This window comes from Montipora capricornis, chromosome 3 (assembly GCF_036669925.1).
Source record: "Montipora capricornis isolate CH-2021 chromosome 3, ASM3666992v2, whole genome shotgun sequence".
NCBI lineage: Eukaryota > Metazoa > Cnidaria > Anthozoa > Scleractinia > Acroporidae > Montipora > Montipora capricornis.
The window spans coordinates 14,141,361-14,161,360 of record NC_090885.1 but is presented as its reverse complement, the minus strand read 5'-3'; the positions used below and the strand labels follow the sequence as shown (position 1 = coordinate 14,161,360).

At 41.3% G+C, this 20,000-nt stretch overlaps 1 protein-coding gene across 1 annotated transcript in view; it reads right to left on the bottom strand.

The window, feature by feature from the left end:
• The window catches only part of LOC138042312 (TPR repeat-containing protein DDB_G0287407-like), a 37,385-nt gene that overhangs the window by 11,035 nt on the left and 6,350 nt on the right, over positions 1-20,000 (bottom strand). The window contains 15 exon segments of the mRNA XM_068888163.1: positions 1,355-1,485; positions 4,446-4,601; positions 4,694-4,787; positions 6,312-6,466; positions 9,365-9,460; positions 10,099-10,258; positions 10,905-11,047; positions 11,739-11,850; positions 12,154-12,293; positions 13,264-13,348; positions 13,448-13,515; positions 15,009-15,113; positions 15,939-16,100; positions 18,894-19,108; positions 19,401-19,508. Coding sequence (XP_068744264.1) covers positions 1,355-1,485; positions 4,446-4,601; positions 4,694-4,787; positions 6,312-6,466; positions 9,365-9,460; positions 10,099-10,258; positions 10,905-11,047; positions 11,739-11,850; positions 12,154-12,293; positions 13,264-13,348; positions 13,448-13,515; positions 15,009-15,113; positions 15,939-16,100; positions 18,894-19,108; positions 19,401-19,508 — 1,930 coding nt within the window.

Sequence of the window (20,000 nt, the reverse complement as noted above, 5' to 3'; positions counted from 1 at the left end):
AGAGCTGAGTTACGATTTGAGGTGATGTTTTCATCAACGTCGGCGTCATAGATCTCAAAGTCCCTAAAGTCATTCGCAAAGAAAAAGATTGAAAAACGGCATTTTTGAACAAGTTGTCTATTACAAAAAAAAGTGAAACGAGCAGGTAGTTTCAAGAGTCGTAGATAGCTTAATTGTTTCCCGTCCTTCGACATTATTAGGGAGCTTAAGCAACGACAACGGCGACGGCGACGAGAACGTCACAAATTAGCAGATTAAGTGGGGGGAAAAAAAAATAGCTCACGTGCGTTTTTCACTTTTGTCTATTTTTTTGCCGTCGTCAGCAAAACAACAACATGAAATAGCAAAATTTGAGGTTTTATAAAGAACGTCAGCACTTGAGGATAAATTCTCATTTACTCATCGCCTAAATTAAGCGCCGTTCCGACCAGTGTCATTTTTGAGGAACTACCCCACCCTTTCCATATTAAAGAGGTTGAAATAGTCACCAAGTGATTACAATAACGTGAATTTACATGTTGAGATGACGTTCTCGTTACCGTCGCCGTCGTCGTCCTCGTTGCTCAAGCTCCCAGCCTATTCAGATTTCAAATGACAAAAAATGTGGGTGGATGAAGCTTTTTATTGTCTTTGTTGTTCAGGTAGCGTTTGGGTAACAAGCCATTTCATTGTCACTAACAGGAGCTGCTTTACACCGCCCAAAATTATTAAGCCGAATTCAGAGACAAACTGAAAAGATGAAATGGTATATGAAATGAATCATATATGAACTGCGCATATGAAATCAAGTGAAGCGATGATCTTCGCAGTTATGAAAGCAACTTTTGCAATTGCGTAGGGAAGCCTGAAAAATTCAGGACTTCAACGGGGTTTGAACCAGTGACCTCGCGATTCCGGTGCGACGCTCTAACCAACTGCGCTGTGAAGCCACTGGCGTTGGGAGCTGGTCATTTGTGGGTTCTAATGGTCCCGTGAGGAATGAATCAATGATGAAATGGTATATGAAATAAATCATATATGAACTGCGGATATGAAATCAAGTGAAGCTATGATCTTCGCAGTTAAGAAAGCAAATGATCAGCTCCCAACGTCAGTGGGTTCAAACCCCGTTGAAGTTCTGAATTTTTCAGGCTTCCCTACGCAATTGCAAAAATTGTTTTCATAAGTGCGAAGATCATAGCTTCACTTGAAACTGAAGAGAGTTATAAGAGGAAGACGCCCTGATGCATGTGGAATTCAAAATTATATTATGTGAAAAACAAGGATGTATGTACATTTTGCGAGACGTGCGGATCGTATTAACAAAATGTATTCCAACTACTTGCAGGATAAACTGAATTACATTAATTCTTACCTCAGATACAATGATTCCGCCTTGTGCACGCTAGTGTTGGTGTCGTCCTGACGACGGTAAGCCATAGCTAAATTTAAAAGGGTACCACCCACATCAGGTGGCAGTTGTCCAAAGTACGCATCCTCATATAACTGTGGATATAATTAAGTTGTTTATTTAAAAGCACAAAAACTCAGGTTAGGTTTCGTTTAACCGTTCGCTATCAACAGCGTAATTAAATATCAATTTTTAGAGTGTCAGTTAGGACCGCCAAAAACCATGCATTTACCAGAGCTAAAGTCCTCAGATCGGGCTAATAAAGTGTCAGCTTTCCGCTCCGTTTTAGTCCAATTCTCATCTAGTTAGCTAAGGTGAAACTGACATACCTGAGCAATCGATCAAAAAGCGCACTGCTTTTTTCAAAAAAGTTAACATTTTTTCAGGTTGTCTCGCAGTCACGCAGCCCATATCTACGCCATCGTATCAGGGGCCAAAATCGTGCTGATAAAGTTTTCGGTCCCAGAACTGCGATGCGCTTTGCATTATTCTGTACAAGGACGATATCATTTGCGGTGTTCACCTTCGACGCGGCTGCGCTGGAGGCGCTATTCACAGTTTTCGACAACGCGTTTACACGCTTCGGCATGACAATCGCGGAGGAAAAAACGGAACGATCGTATTCACTGACGCGGATACCCATGAGAGCTTCATCAAACTCGGAAATTACCAAGTCAAGAATGTAGTGAATTTCAGGTATCTCGGATGCACTCGGACAAACGGGCGAGTCGGATCGATGAGATAATAGCAAATCTTCTGCGACCACGAAATCCCGCTGTGGGTACGCACGAAAATGCTAGAGCGAGACCAAAATATGCAATCCAGGGAAGCCATCTACTGCGGCTGCGCTGGAGGCGCTATTCACAGTTTTCGACAACGCGTTTACACGCTTCGGCATGACAATCGCGGAGGAAAAAACGGAACGATGGTATTCACTGACGCGGATACCCATGAGAGCTTCATCAAACTCGGAAATTACCAAGTCAAGAATGTAGTGAATTTCAGGTATCTCGGATGCACTCGGACAAACGGGCGAGTCGGATCGATGAGATAATAGCAAATCTTCTGCGACCACGAAATCCCGCTGTGGGTACGCACGAAAATGCTAGAGCGAGACCAAAATATGCAATCCAGGGAAGCCATCTACTGAAAACCGAATCCGAAAAGCTAGACAGCACATGGTGCCAATTCCTCATGAAAATTATCAAGGGGGGATTCGCGCGCAAGAACGCACCGCCAAGGGAATCCAAGAAAGAGAGGGCAGCTCGCCAAGAATACGAGCGACTGCATCCAGATGATGTCGAGAACTTGAATTGGGGTTATTAGTACAACAGCTCCGATATCCTTAGAACCTCGAAGACAACTGTGATCGCAAGCTTCCACGAGAAGCAACACATGAACTTCATCGCGCACTTAACGCGGCGCGAGAACGACGAAGTGCAAAAGGTAATGTGTTTTGCCTCCCCAAGCTATGGCCACAGAAGTCACTCGCTAAGACTAGCAAAGGTAGGCGGAATAGAGCAAATGTACCTGCAAAAGACTATGTATACAACAAGACTGGTTTCAATGAGTGGATTCGAGACAGGTACGAAGCACGCTCTTCAAACCGGGAAACTTCCAAGCCGCACGAAGAAACAACAATGATGATGATGCGTATTCTAAAAACCTTGGTCTTTGTGTTTTTTAGGGGAAATAATTAGATTCCTCGACATGTTTTCTGTTTCTACACGCAGAAGTAATTTCGAAATATAGTGTGTACGTCTAGAGAGCGGGGCTTTCAAGAAACGCGAGACCTTGAAAGACTCTTCGTCCGAACGCATGTACGCCAGTCACCATTGCTCTGAATCTGTGTTGTGCACATTCAGTGTGACTATCTTACGTAGATTTCAGTGTTTGGATTATCTAAATATAGTGCCAATATTTTGATTCTTTCCGGCGAACTCTTCGAGCCAAGGTAGTTGCGGCTTTTTTCGTGGCCCAAAATTTCCGTGCCTGACAAATCGAATGAGGTACTACGATGCGAAATCCTGCAAATGACTGCCATATTGAACAAGTGAGTGGAAGACGAATGTTCATCTTTGCACACGGACACAACATCTCCACACCTCATTTATTTCTTTAGAGGAGTTGAAGTTTGGATTGTCTTTATAAATTAACTAAATTGTGATTCTTTTTTTCTGGACTGGTGTACACTTCGCATTAGCCTGGGCAAATTGCTTGTTTGTTTTTTTGAAGAACAAAATTCCTATAGGTCAGGCAAATCGAGCGAGCACTGCAAATGGCGGCCGGCCATGTTGAACGACTCATTGGAATCTCCCAGACCTCCCACCCGCTCATTCGACTTAGTGACCATGCATACATACTCGCCCTCACCCTTGGGCTGTCACCTTGTAGTGGTGGTGAGGCTTGAGTGTCTCAATGACCCTGAGAGCTGTGCCGGCTGGGACTCCAGTCCCTGTCAAGCCTAACCATGCCGGATTGGTTGAGGGGTAGAGGCCAGACAAAGAACAGCCCCTGGTCCTTCAGGTTGGGGGTTAGGCGGTGGGCCAATCACCCACCCCCTTAAAATAAAGTGGATTACAGAAACCTTAAACACTCGGAGGCAACCTTCCCTTGGGGCCAACGCGGTACCTTGTTTGGGTAGGCAAAGAATGCCACCCTTGAGCCAAAGCCGAGAGGATGCTCAGGAGCTGAACATACCACTAGTGACCCCAAGAACTCAGATTAGAATAGGAAATTGGAATGTGAGAACAATGTATAGTGCAGGGAAATCAGCATAAGTTGCGAGAGTGATGAATCAGATGAAGATCCAAATTGCGAAAACGGGGAAGACCAAGGACAACATGGAGAAGAACGGCGAAGAGAAAACGAGAAAAAGCGGGATGGAAGAACTGGAGTGAGGTACAAATGGCAGCGGCTGACAGAGACGGTTGGCGGGATTTTGTTGAGGCATTATGTGCCACATGGCACGAAGGAAGTAGGTAACAGGTCACATACAAACTCGCGCTGACTCACAAAAAAAAAACGCTTGCAAGCAGGTAAACTTGTCAATTACCTGCAGTGCTTCCTCAAGCGTATTAACACACTCCTTCCACTTTCCCATGGAGTGATACACAGCACCAATGTTGTTAAGGGTGTCTGGAATTAGATGGTGTGTCGGAGGCAAACTTCGACGGTGAAGCTCCAGGCATTTCTTGTAATACGCCAGCGCCTAAAACACCATGGCAAATAAGAGGAATAAGATTCCGTGACATTTTCATTTTGACTACTGAGAAAAGAAAGTAATTTTAAGATACACATTACCTCGTCAAACTTGTTTGTCCTATAACACAACACTCCAAGATCATAGTATCAGCTAGCAACAGAAGACCAGCCATCATCCCACTTGTCCTCAAACCTTTTTGAAGAAAGACAAGCGTAAAATAAGGATAAATTAAATGACGGATTCGTGCCACCCGGCGAAACTTGAAGAGACAGGAGTGTGGCCAGCATGTCACGCGGTATTTAATTTGGAGGGAACTAAAACTTTTTTTATCTTTTTACTAACACTGCGTTCCCTAAGTTTCTAAAACTTGATAGCTTTGTTATTTCACATCAAGCTACTCTGCATGTACTCTACAAAGAAAGAGGCTTTAAGCTTGTACGCCTGGGCATAGTTAATCTAGAGACTGGAGATGAAACCTCAAAACCTTTAAATGCCAGAGCAATGTTGTCGCGACCGCTGTTATACTTATACTTATACTTGTAAAATTCATTAATAATTCATGAGGGTGCAAACCAATCCCAGCACAGTATTCAGATCACATGTACACAACTGTAAACCCCAATACAAATCAACTGAATTATTAAACAGTTGAATTAACTTTTGATACAAACTCCTGCTCAGCTAATTAGTATTCATTAACTTTTGATACAGATCTCTACTGATTAAAATAACAATACTTTGCATTCAATTTAATGTATTCATTTCACAAGCAGGATAAAATATTCGCGTCCGATCTGTATGGGCGTTTACAATGGCGAGCCGATAAGCGAGCCATTGTAAACGTCCATACAGATCTCCCGCTCATATTTTATCTACTACATACATAATTGATCGCTCCCCATAGGGGCATTTCAGGGCCAATGAAACACAACGAAACGACGGAACAGAACAAGAAACCCGACTGACCGGAGGCAAACCAGTTGTTTATTTACAAGGGGAGCTGGGAAGTTGAACCAGGGACTACAAGGATCAAATTCAACGAGTGGTCAGAGTGGGTCTTGAACCCGGAATCTCCGGATCTGAGGCAAACGCCCTAACCACTGGGCCACACTGCGTTGTGTTGACACAGATATAGCAAAACATCTGAGAAGAAAGAGAAAAATTGGAAAAAGGAAATTTTCCTACTTTTGACCAGCAACAACCTGCCATTTCCCGCTTGCCGTTTTACGTAGACTAAACGTCAGGAAGACATATCCTCTACATAACTTCAAATTGTATTATTTCACGTCGCTATTAGGACGAAAAAAGCAGCGAAATGTTCAAAAATGCAAAACGCATTTGCAGAGCAGCGGCAGAGCTGTAGAGAAGAAGGTGGCGTATTTGAGACGCAGACGGCAACCGGAAGTGTGCTGCTTGCTCTCTTAACTTGTCTTCACACAACCACATTTATATTGCTAAGCATCTTATCTCCATTAGAGATGATTAGTTTAAAAACAGGAGGGGGGGGGGGGGGGGGGGAGACATTACTGTCCTGGCATACGAAATGTTCACATCCGGTTGCCGTCCGCGTCCAAAAAACGTCGCGTGTTTAAGTTCCCTATGTTTTCGCCCATAACACCCACTACTTGCTTAGCTTCGTGATAAGTACCAAAGTTGCCCCTTTGGGAGATCATTTAAATTTCACGTAAACATTTCCGTTGCCACAAATTGACTTACTTTTGTCTGAGCTCTAGGACTTCCTTGTGTAACGGCTCGGCCTTATCGAACTCTTCTGTATTCACATACAAACACGCCAAAGAATTACTCATTGTGCAGAATTCTTTTGCTACGTGGAAATTAGAGTTGATTTCGTCGTCTGGATGAGCGGATTTCTACAACGGAAAAAAAGGTAAATTAACGATATGTCAAAGTTTACATATAATTATGGTCATCGCATGATCAACCTTTTCGGGAAAATGAAGATTGACTTGTAAATGAGACCCCGTCCACAACTTTTTTCTTTTCGGATACGCCTTCCGTCCACACGTATTCGGCGAATTGGCCAGCGTATCCGGAACTTTTTGAATACGCTCTCCAGAGTGGATATTTTTTAATCCGCTATGAATCCGGAACCGTATGGACGCTAAATCCGGATATTTTTTTATCCGGATGACGTAAAAGATCGAGCCCAGCTTCTTACCGTGAAATCAATTCTCAAGATGGCTGCCGAGGGTTCATGGCGTATGCTCTGTTACCTCTGTTTTCTTGAGGAGTCCTAAGTACTGGAGTGAATCCGGAGCCGTTTCGGAGACGAGTGAACGGGCGAATATGTGAACGGGCGAACGACGTGTGAACGGGCGAATATGCTACGTGTGGATGGGAAGAAGATTTTTTAATCTAGAAAGAAAAAGTTGTGGATTCAAAAATATCCGAATACGTGTGTATGGTGCCTCAGAGACTATTTAACAATTAGACCCGTAAACCGCAAGTGCCACTGGTTAATAGCCCATTCGGCTTCGAATGGGCTATTGACCCCTGGCCCTTAAGGGCGAAGGGTCTAATTGTTTTAGTATCACCCATCTAGTCGGACAGAAAAGGCAATAATAAAGTTAGCAATTGCAAGTTAAAGAAATAATTATTTGGGAATAAAACGAAAGAAAGCGTAACGCTCTTCGCTACTCGAGGACTAATAATAATAGTCCTTTAGTAGCGTGGCCAATCAAAATGAAGGATTTGCATTAGTCCACTGGTTGGGTGATACTAATGCACGTTGGATCCAGTATCGTTTCGTAACGCTATTAAAATTCCTACAAGGACATGCATTTTTTCTCAAGTCAGTCATTATTTAACGTGCTATATTTGTTAGACTGCAAAACAAGACTGGAAGAACCCTTCAGACACACGGCAAGGAACGGCACTCTATCGCTCGGTGCCTTTTCTGTTTGTGACTTCACAAACGGTCGGTCGGTTTATTTTCAGCTATGAAATGTTTTTCAATTCAATAAAAGGACTAAAATAAACAGGATAAATAGGGCTAATGTGCCCAAAGAAAACCATACATTGACTTTTTTCATTGCCACACCTTCACAGACAGTTTATTTTTAAAAACGAAACGCCTTGGTCAAGCCTGATCGTTTATTTGGACAGAATCGGATTAAGGCAGCGTTTACACGAGCGCGGTTTCATTTGTAACCGCATGCGATTACGCTTTCTGTTTATACGACAACGATCGAGACCGTTGGCGAAACCGGGGCGATTTGAAAACGCTGCCAACAGTGGAGCGTTTTCAAAACGATACGGTTTCATCTGTCGTGTAAACTGCGAAACCGCATCGATTAGAATACGGTTACTATTTTGGGGCGAAGTTTCCATTGTTCCTTTCAAAATGGTGAATTTAGCACCTAGTGCAGCGATCGCTTATACCATCACGATTTTGACGCGGTTTTAAAGGTCGTGAGCCTGCGTCGATGTCAAACCGCGTTCGTGTATGTAAACGCTGCCTAAAATTGCAGTAAAGAAACCGTTTTAAAGCCATGGACGGCAACCGGAAGTTAGATGCTTTCCTTGACACTACCACGTTTCATTCCTAAGTATATTTCCACTATTGGAGACGATTAGTTCCAAAACTGTCCTGGTGTGCGAAATGTCCACTTCCGGTGTCCGTCCGCACGGAGAAAAATTCGGGTGCGGATAACAACGGTCTAACCAAGTACCTAACAATCGCCTTACGACCACCGTGAGCCGGCTAAAGACAACTCATCAAAGCTACAGTTTTGCTCAACAAGACTCGGATGAAAATTGTCCTGCTATTCTGTTGAAACGAACTGATTGGTGCATTCTCGTTATATGTACACTTTTGTATAATTGCATGTATGTGATTATTGAAAATTCTCTGCGCTGATTGGTTTCTCTTGAGGTGATTATTACGCGGTTTTTCAAAATGGCCGCAAACCGTTTTGAATTAATTGTTTTAAAGAAAATGCACATTTTTCAAATTATCACCTATGTGATTGTACTAAAACAATTATTCCCCTCAGGCGAGGTGAATATCGGTGAAGAAATACCAAGACGAAGTCGAAGTTTTTATTCACCTCTCGAATAATTGTTAAATAATTATAGGCGATAGTAAATGTTCGCCTAAATGACTCACTGGTGACTTGGGTATACTCAGAAATAATAACGGAAATCGACTATTTCGGTAATAGTATGATCCTGGACATAAAGTCGGCACTTTGGACAACCATTGAAGCACGACTGAAAATCCAATGATAATGATAATGATATGATAATGTTTTATTCAGCTCATATTGTTGTTTACATTTGATTTGAAATTCTTAATGAGGTTTCGGTAGCATTTTAGTTTTTTTTCTTTTAGTTAGCTAGTAAGTTACGAGCTGGGGAGCTAAGTGAACCGATAAGTTTTCTAGTTAGCTCCCCGAAGCTGATGGCGATCAACAAACAGCAACGCCCAAACAGAACCCTTAAAACATATTATTTGGGTGAGAAAAGTGACTAGGAATTTTAAAACAAGAACGATGGGTCACATCTTATAACAAGGGCTTTATTATTGCACAAATTATTACAGAGTTCTGTATGCGTTTACGGTTGAGTGACAAATCATCCGCATTTGCCTAGTACGGTACCACGCCTTTTATAGCGCGTCTTCGTATTTAAAAGGCGAAGCTCCCAGGAATCAGAAGATCATGGAGTCTCCTCATGTTAACAGCACTTAGATTTTCCGAGTATTGCCACCATTGGAAAAAAAATAAATCTCTTCATGATTCACTTACTAGCAACTTTATGGCTCTGTTGAGAAAGGGCTGGACTGCGGTCACATTTCCTGCGTCCATCTGGAACTGGGAGATCTCGTAGACCAAAGGATGTAGCTACAGTTTTTCAAGAAGAAAAGATGTTCAATTTAAGACTTTTTGTCGCAACCACGCAGGGCAAGGGCGAACATATTTACACTGGCAAGTTTAAGTCCCCCGAGTGTTTAAGTTAACGCCCATCCCGTAGGGACATGTGACATGGTTGAGAATCTTAATTAACACACAATATACTACCCTCGAAACGTTGACGGTGTTATTGAAACTTTTTAGGGGCACGGGCCAACTTAACAAAACAAAGACGGCGTATCCTGGTGGATCATATTGAGAAATTTGTTGAGAAGTTAAGACTATTGTAAGGGGCTCTGCCATTGTAAATTCCGACATGGGACATGGCCTAAAAAGTAGCGACAGCACTTAAAAGTGAAATCACGACAATCGGTATCCTTCCTTTAAATTTCCGACAGCAACGTGAAACATTGACAAAGCACCGAAACCAGATCTTTTAAAATTCAGACAAGCGACACGTCACCCTCCTCCCCCCTGGCAGGGTAATAATGCATGGCTAGCTTAGTCCGCGCTTGAAATATTGGCTCAACATTAATTGAACGCCAGTAGTACAGCTAGCATTGCTTTATTTCAACAGTCTTATTGCGGCTTACTGCCCAGTTATTATTCAAAACCCTCATTGTCCTTACCATTTTAACTGCATTGATTAACTGTCTGCCATTTTCTTGTTCCTTGAGATACAACAAGGCAAGTTGATCATCAACAGCTTTTTCATACCATGCGTTTATTTCATCGCCAGTTAAGCTAGTGGACTTCCAGTAATGAAGCAAGTCATATTTAATGTCGCCGCTGATGGAATAAAAAAGGAAAACTATGATACACTAAACTTCCCCATTAAGGACAAAGATAAAAAAACGGTGATGACAATAGGCCCGCTGCAGGATAAGATCACGTGCCTTGATACCAAAGCCATGCTGGGACCCAAGCGTATCAGCCGCCATATCGAAAATTGTTTCTTGTCACGGCTTCAACAAAGTGCTGGCGATTTATTCGAGTTTGAGTCTACTTAGGTTTTCCTGATTATAGTCCTTTCCGAAAGTATAATTAGTACATATCTTTGTGAATTTCGGAGAAACAAACGTACTTTGCGTTTTTTTGGAAAATCCGGTCCAACCGAGTCTCGGCTTATGCTTAAGGCCACCTATTGCTACAATTGCGCCAATCGTGCAAGGACTTTTATACTGACAAAACAAAAGGTTCCCGGATTTCAGGTTGAGTAACTTGGAACCTCCCCTCCCCCCTCTCACCGTCGCTGTCGAAGTAGTTGTGTTTCCTAAGCTAGCACGGCTAAGTGAAATGTATCATTATTCGTGGCATACACTGAGTAATTATAGCAGAATCGTTAATTAAGTCCTTCTGTTTTTATTTCATTTTTTTATCCTTCTTTCTTTGTTTCCATATCCAAGTGTTACAAACTTAGTTCTGAAAACGTTACCTTGATATTCTTAACGCCCAGAATAGAGAAGGGATTGTGAGGCATTTAATAAGTCGATCTTTCTCTCCAGCTTTTTCCAAAAGCCATGGTAACTCCATTATGACTCGCTCGGGAAGTATAGTGGTGTATTCCAAGCTTTTCTCCTACACAAGTTATCAAACCGACAATTAAAGTGATTTTATATGTCGGCGAATACCAGTAAAACTAAAGCCAAAGCAGTTAAGATGACAAAGGGTATGGACACAGTCAAACACATCCGGGCCAGCCAACTCTGTGAAGTCAACCCAAAATCACATGCAAGAAGACCTCAATTATTGCGGTTTTGCTTTCACTTTGACTGGGTTGGCTTATAATGTGGCGCGAGGTTTTTAAGCCAATCACCATGTGTAGGATGCAAAACAATGGCAAACGGAATTCGATTGAACACCGTTCAGATTGTGACTCCTTCCGTAAAGTTCACAATATACATTTCGAATGCTGAAATACTGCAGACTGTTGGCTGGTGACTCTCCACAAAACTTTGTTTCGGAAAGTCGAGGGGTGATATTCTCGCGACAGATCGTAATTTGCCTAATCAATTGACTTTGCTAAGCTAGGGGACCCTTAAATGTGCACGCTTTTGAATTGGCTGCCATAAAAAAGATTCAATGTAAATTTGTGACGGTGTAGGAACAGTTTATGACCCAGCGAAACTTGGGTAGCATTTGCCCCATAAATAAACTACTTACCCTGGTGAAGTTGTTTTCCCAAAAAAACCTGCATCAGATACCCGACATACTAACGATAAAGAAAAATCATTACAAGTCTCTTACTTTTAAGAGAAAGATATCTTACTTTCAGTCTGGCCTCAAAATATTCGACCTCAAGCACTATGTAATGCTTAACAGTGGCTTGTTCCTGGCAGTATTTTTCCTCTATTGCCGTAGTCAACTCATCATACGAAAACCTAATGGAAATAAATGAATAATTTAATCTCACGTCGACCTTTTTGCTTTTCTTATCCATAATAGCAACGGTCTTCTAACGCAATGACGTCATAACCACTGTAACCGCCATGACGTCAGCGCCTTCTTGAATTTGTGGCTCTCTCTCTTTCCTTAACAAAGACATCGACAATAAGAATACTTCAGAAACTGAACAAGTAGGGCGTTCTGCCACTATTATCGACCATTCTTTGCGCTGTTTTAAGAGACGAAGCTTCAGGGTTTGGAGATGTCAAACAGAGAAAGCACATGGTGTATGTATTTACCCCAAAAGGCCTGAACGCTCCAAAAGGAAGTCCTCTATTGCAAAGTAGACCACGGACCACATTTGGTCGCTTATCTTAAGAATAGCTTTGATCTCAGTCTCTGAAAGACCTTGCCGAGATACCAGAATACAGCACATGATCTGCAAATACAAAAATTATAAGTATCATACTGCCTGGAAGACATTGGTACCCATCAACCTCGTTCCCAGGGCTTTTCTCCGCCGAGGGTAGGGCGGGCGTGGAAAAGCCCTGGGAACGAGGTTGCGATATCCATACAACCTTTTCAGCGGTGAGTACCCATTTCAAGGAAGTCAAATGTATTGTGGGATTGACAATCATAGGCAATGGTTAGCAATAAACCCTTCTCCAAAATGGTGGCAACGGATTTGATTGAGTTAAAACTGAACTGAATGAAAAACTGATACCAGAAATAGAAAGAGCACCTTTACTTTAGTAACCCTGCAAAGTTTCAGCGTATTAGGTTTTATATCAGCTGAGAAAATGTAAGTTGAAAAATGAAAAAGTTACAGACGTTTGTATGACTGGGGGTATACGCCATATCCACAATCATACTTTTCATCTTTCAACTTTCATTTTTCCAACTGATATTACACCTGATATGCTGAAACTCTGCAGGGTTACTAAAGTAAGGGTGCTCTTTCTATTTCTGGTATCAGCTTTTAATTTTAACTTACTTGATTTTTCGGAAGCCATTTTGGAGAAGGGTCTAATTGATACCAGTACTATTATTATTTAAATTTCGGCGCCATTTTTGAAAAGGGTCTATGAAACAATTGCTTCAAATAAACACGACGAATTGCTTAAAATCCCAAGTGGCGGGAAGCAGACCAGTTGGCTATTTACAATTCAAGTGTACCTGACAAGCAACGCAAAGGAATTGACTAGGGACTGCCCAGAAAAATCCCAGCTGATGATCAAAGAGAGTTTTACATACGAGAACTCGAGTGTCGACTTTCTACTCGGCTACAAAGTCAACTTCAACTTCATTGTCATTGTTAACGTCCTCTCCGAAGTCCTCTTAATCGTCGAAGTCATTAACCTTGTCAATACCACCGCCTGTATCATTTTCCTCGTCATCACCGCACTTACGTCTTTTATTAAATTTCCGTTGTATTCTTTCGGGTTGTAGTCCTGTTCTAGCCGTTCAAGAAATTTAAGGAAGAGTTCTTTAGTGCTACAAAATAAATGTGGCGCGCGTTAGTCACAAATTTCTTCGGACCATTCAACTTTCTGATAAATTTGAAAAGGACAAGAAAGGATATCAGATGTATACTCGCAAGCTTGAAGAAGTCCATCAAGGAAGGCATCAAGTTGAAAAAATTCTCCAAAGCTGCATAACTCCTGTAAATAAGAGGCAAGATAATGATTCCACGTCCTTTGAGATTGAAATAGCGATAAGATCAGTTGTAGCCTGATTTGACTTTCAGTGCGAATTTATGTCAGGACGGCTTTTCAATTCAAATAAGCATTAAAAGCAGGGTGAACACTGTAACACCAACCCGCGGTGTGGCCAACACATCCCGCATGCGCGCAACCATTTCAAGTAAAGCTATGATCTTCGCAGTTATGAACGCAATTTAAGTTATTGCGTAGAGAAGCCTAAAAAAATTCCGGGGTTTCAACGGAGTTTGAACCCGTGACCTCGCGATACCGGTGCGACGCTCTAACCGTCTGAGCTATGAAGCCACTGAGCTGGTCAATTCCATAACTGCAACGATCATAGCTTTACTTGATTTCATATCGGCAGTTCAGTAAATGATTCATTTCATATATCATTTCGTTAATTGATTCATTCCTCACGGAAAAATTAGAACCCGCAAATGACCAGCTCCCAACGTCAGTGACTTCATAGTTCACTTGGTTACAGCGTCGCACCGGTACCGCCAGGTCACAGGTTCAGACCCTGTTGTAGTCCTGGGCCCGGTTGTTCGAAAGCCGATTAGCTTAATCCAGGATTAGCGTAAACTTTTGTTTCAAGATTAAAGCTTTTTGGCGAAGTTTCTTTTGCTTATTTTTGTTTTTCAAGATTGACTTCTTCCAATGTAAAGGTTTGCCGAATATCAGTATTGAACAGCATTTGGGAGTAGAGAAATAAACTTCTCGGTTAATTTTAATCTTGGATTAGCCTTAATCGGCTTTTGAACAACCGGGCCCTGAAATTTTCAAGCTTTTCTACGCGATTACTAAAATTGCGTACATAACTGCGAGGATCGTAGTCTAATTTGATTTCATATCCGTAGTTCAGTGTATGATTTATTTCATATATCATTTCGTTCGTTAAAACCATTTCACTCGGTTTATTGGCAACCATGGACAGCTGTTTCGTCCTTATAGAGGTGCCTAAAACACCCACCGAGTAAGTTGACTCTGCCATGCTGATGAGGCCTAACAAGGCCGAAACAGCTGTCCATGGGTACCAATTAACTTGGTGAAATGGTTGTGCGCATGCGTGATGTATTGACCATAACGGGTTGTCGTTATGGTGTATTACCTTGCTTTTAATGCTTTTTTTTTTTTCAAATCAACCCCGCAAGTTTCAATCTATCACTTGCTAACCAGGAAATTATTTCTTTACAAATTCTTGCCATTACAACCTTCTTATGAACTCCTAAACAAGAAGCGAGAGGATTCAGAGTTGTGTTGAACAACCTTAAATTATATTCAAAAGAATAATCTGTTTCGTTCTTGTAGCCAAATCTAAAGTAAGTTACTTCAAGCTCAATGAGAATTTATTTCGTGCGAAAGTAAATTTAAAATAAGTACAGAAACCCCCCACCCAAATAACCTTGAAACTAAAACTAGTAGGGTGACTTTCAAAGTAACAAATAACTTACCTCCAGCAATGTCTTCAAGAACAAAGGATTTTCTGTTTGCGCCTTGGTAACAATTTTACTCTTTTGTTCTGATGATAAGGCTTTTCCACGGACCTCAAGAGTTGCCTGTTGTTAATAATCAGACAGAGGATACGAATGCTGATAAGGTTTACTTATGGCCAGATAAAGTTTCTGAACTCTGACTTCATATGTGGTGGTGGAATAACAAAAGCAAATGATGGCAAATCTTGCAAATTATACAGACGCGGTTGAAAGGCGGGGTGGCGGGGGGGTCAAACGGTTTCAACATCCGGCGCTTTTCAACAAAATTGAACAGATGTTGAAGCGAACGTTGCAGCCATTTGCCTGGGCCTGAGCTATCATTGCATAAAGATGAGCCATTCCCAGAAGTCCCCGTGTTCGGGTATTTAATGTGCTCTCTTATTTATAGTGTGTTTTTATTTGTTCATTTAACCAGTTTTGTTAGTGGAATATTCTGTTTAATGCCTCGATAACATTACAAGCAGTAGCCTGTCCTATCCCGTTTTCAATTTCACGAAAACGAATTCAAAGCTCAATCCCTATGACGACAAGCTTACAACTTCAACGAAAATAAAACTTTGCGCTGTCCTATGCATTTCATAATTAAGTTAAATCTAGTTCACGTATTGTGTTATATAGCAAGGGCGTTCGAAGCGAAGCTAAACAAGTCTATATTTAAAAACCGTGGAAGACAATGAAAGTATACCCACACAAAGGGCTGTCTAATTTCGATCGTACTGAGACAGGTGGAATTTCCAATTTCTTCCACTGAGATCTGGGTACGAGTCAGATTAAGAGCGGGCTTGTTAGAGTCCCAACTTCCCAACTAGCTCTTTGGAGACCGAAATCTATTTTCAGGTAAATACTTTGTTTTGTTTGCGAAGGCAATAATTTGTGTTTATGACTAACCAATGCAATTTCTTCTCTTTCTGGCTCCTTCAATGGCGATACCTCAATAACAGCGTATGCTCTTTCTTCCGTTAATTCAGTCGCCTTTATGACGTCACTTCTAGTCAACGACACTATCAAATGGGCATTTGGAGGCAGCACCTTTGGTAACCAAAATAACGTCTTGGATAGAAAAATAGTTTGTATTGGTCAAGACAACATTTTCTTACAAGGTGTGTAACAAAACTGCTGGCCGGGTTTGACCGCCAACTCAAGTTGTTCTGGGCCAACAGCTGCAGCATATCATTTTACTCGCAATCCATATCATGGTTTAATAATCAAACTAATAATATCAATATTACCCTCTCTTCCAAACATATAACTCGACTAACCGATTTTAATTCTTTGAGACGCAGACTACACCTTTTCATCCTGGGATTAAGACACTATATCTATGCTTGCAATTGCTTAGAGAAGACACCCAACATACACCAGAATTTCAAACACGAGCTCCCCTACGTACAACGCGAAAAATATAGAAAATATGCTCAGAGTCATTGAAACTGTTGTAAAGATCAAATTTTATTTTTAATTTAAGTAGTACATAGTAGGAAAGAATAATGATAACTTTGAATGAGTGGTGGAAGAATCTGTATTGTAAACGAGTGTTCGTTTGTAATTTTGTAAGTGGTTGTGTGAAAAAAGTGAAAGTAAAAAAACACAATTTAAAAAAAAAAGTTTGTTCGGGTCCCAAATAAACTTCTCAACTGCGCCAGTTGGTACTCTTAAATTAAAAGTGTTTGTGTTTGTTTAATTGGCCCTGAAAAGCTTTTAATGTCAGCGCTCAATTACGGAAGACTTGTTTAAATGTGTTACAGGTAATTCTTCCATCGGATCCAATAGAACGCGTTCCAAACTAAAATGTGGTATTACGATTTCGTCCCGTCTTTACACTGTAGGAATAACTTGAGAGACGCATAATTCCTCTGGACGAATTATGCCTCTCTAGTATAAAATCGGCCAATAGTTATTTGATTATGACGCTAAGCTTGTCTAAGGAATACAACAAAGTTTTGTGAAAGAATTAATGCTGCAGACACGTGTTTGCAAGAATTTTTTGTATACAGGAATTAAGCTATTAAAATCGTATGATGCAAATTACAGGGAATTCGTATCTTCTGTTTTTATGAAGTCAGATTATTTAAAGTCCTTCCTTTTCAATTTAATAGGTCAGCTGAATTCCATCAAATTTTCCAGATCCAGGGCATATTTTAAATAATCTTTTCTTTACGTGTTACAAGGGTCAGAAATTTAGAAACAATGCCATCAAAGATTCTTAACCCTTCAGTCAGAAATGCTGAACCTTTTCCTTTCCTGTTGAATGGGGTCAAAAATTCTGAGCCCTTTTCCGTCCCAGTTGAACGGGTTCAGAAATTCTGAACCCTTTTCCGTCCCAGCTGAAAGGGGTCAGAAATTCTGAACCCTTTTCCGTTCCTGTTGAATGGGGTCAGAAATTCTGAACCCTTTCCCGTCCCAGTTAAACGGGGTCAGAAGTTCTGAACCTTTTTCCGTTCCTGTTAGATAGGGCTAGGCTGATGGTGTAAGAAAATATATTCTGTCGAACTAATGCACTAGTCATTTGTTTCCCCCACCCCTTTACCCCCTGGGATGGGTAGGGAAATTACATTTGAATGATTGTAAAGTAGGTGTATTTCCACTGGGGACTAGAGCAGACAAACACACGTAATTCCCCCACCCCTCTGTTCCTAAAAGATTCTGAGTCATCAAGGAAATGTTAGGGAGATTACCAAAATATAAAGATCTTGACATTTGTGTGTGACACATGAACTATATAAGTCACGACGCCATAAAGATTTTTCACGTGTGAAAATACTCATTACCATTGCTCTTCGTTTCTTTTCTGTCCCAGTCCTCCTAGGTAAGAATTCCGCAATATTTCCCCCTGTATGTCCCCAGAGGGGTAGGGCAGAGGAACGAAAATCTTGTAATTTCCCTACCCCCTAGATGCGTAATTGTGGCGTAATCTCGCGTAATTGCCCTAGTAATTTCCCCATATGTCCCCACTATCCCTGGGGTTGGGGGGGGGGGGGGGGTGGGGGAAACAAATGACTAGTGCATTATTTTGAAGTTCAGAGTGAATTGTGGAATTCCGCCTTGAATTTTTGCAAGGAATCTTCATCTCAGAGCAAACAGTGCAAATAATCGGCGGTGAAAGTCAGTAATTTTGTAATTCCGACTAGTTTTCAGTTTTCCCTTGCGGCTAATTTGGCATCTTTTTCCGAACTACCGTAAGAGATTCCTCAGTTCAAAAAACAATTTCTGACAAGATGTGCTAGTTTACTCCTAAGGAAACGGGATTTTCAGAGTTAACCTTGTAGCTTTCTCCGAAATCGCTAAATCCTAACGCCACAATTTAGTTTGGAACGCGTTATAGTAATAATATTAGCGGCGATCGTTTGTTGCGTCATATATTGTGCGGTCTCCATTACTTTGGCCAATCGGCACAATATACAAAAATATTTTAAAAGGGCTAATCATAACCCAATGCAGACTCATGAAGCCATCGATTGCCGCCAATGCTAAACGAGGGAAAATGTGTGTGAGGCAATCGCAACAATTGGTTTTGCTTCAGCATTTCTTGAGCCAATCAACAATTTTGGGCACTGAGCCGTTTTTGGTTTTTGTTGTTTTGTTATTTTTTCATTTTATCGGTGCTTTTTCTTTAACCATAGACTCCAGCTTGTTTTCAATGCCCACTTAATATAGAGAACCTCACTAACATGGGAATAGAAGCGACGGCGTCTTTTTATGAGAGGCATCAAAACATAAATCTTCGTTTGAGAAATTAGGGAAGGAAAAAACTTGGCACCAATCAATTAAAAACTACTCTATCAGAGATAAAATTGATCATAGTTGTGATTTACTTGCATAAAAAGGAGAAATGTGATGAATCACCTTTGTTGTTTGCCCTGATTCGTCCACCTTATTCAAGGCATCAATCACGATGATGGTTCGATAGCCAGCCTCGGTGATCTTCTTCAACCTGTCTGTCATCTCTCGAACAAGATCACGTATTTCTTGTACTTCTACAGTCTCTTTCTCAACACTGGTCTTCTCTTTTAGAAAGTTGTTTAATTCGTCCAGGAGTCGCCTGAGTATCTTTTTTGGTGCTGACGAGAGAACGAAAGTAAAGACCAGATTTGATCAATAAAGCATGCACTAAAAATATATAAAATGATCATGTTGCTGATGGTAAATCGCGATTATCTTACACTTTTTCCAAATTAGCTGACTCGTAACGTATAGTACGAGGAAAACGAGCAAAGTCAGATATTTATTATATCGTTAGATCCTTGAATTGAGAAACAAAATTAGCGTGCCGTACTGTACGATATAACCGCCTTAATTGGCCAATCACAGTGAACGAACTATCTGAGAGGGATAATAAAACAAATACGTTACCAGTACTCCCGCTTGTACACCCTGCAAAGTGGCAAACGACTGCATCACTAGGGAATTTCTCCTTGTGATGCAAGGACCAGTTACCCAGCAAACAGGTCTTTCCAGCGCCTGTAAAAATAGATTAAGTCTTGTTGGTGCTGTTAAATTATAAGTTTAAAAAATGCAATTCTTAAGATGAAACAGTCGATAAGTCCAGATAGGTTTTTCGCACGATGCCAGCATTACATGTCCAAAAATTCCACACGTTGATTTCAATAAGCGTCACAAAGTGTCCCCTTGGTCTTTTCCCCGAGTCCCGGAATACAGACAATTAAAGTCACAAAGTGTCTCCCAAATGCTGCTCCTCAATCGAGTTAGTATAAATAGCTGCATTTACCCTAAGCTAAAATTAACGCTGACCTATGCCCTTACCTTGAACACTTGATGAGTTCCTGTTGGATGTCAAAATTGGGCGTGCATTTAATTTGGTGCATATCTGGACTAACCTGCGATCAGGCCCAATTGAGCATCGCTCTCATGCCCTCTTATCTCAGCGCTCGTTCCCTCGCATAACGAAAATGGAGCCTGGTCGCAGGTTATATCTGGACGTGAGTGGGTGCC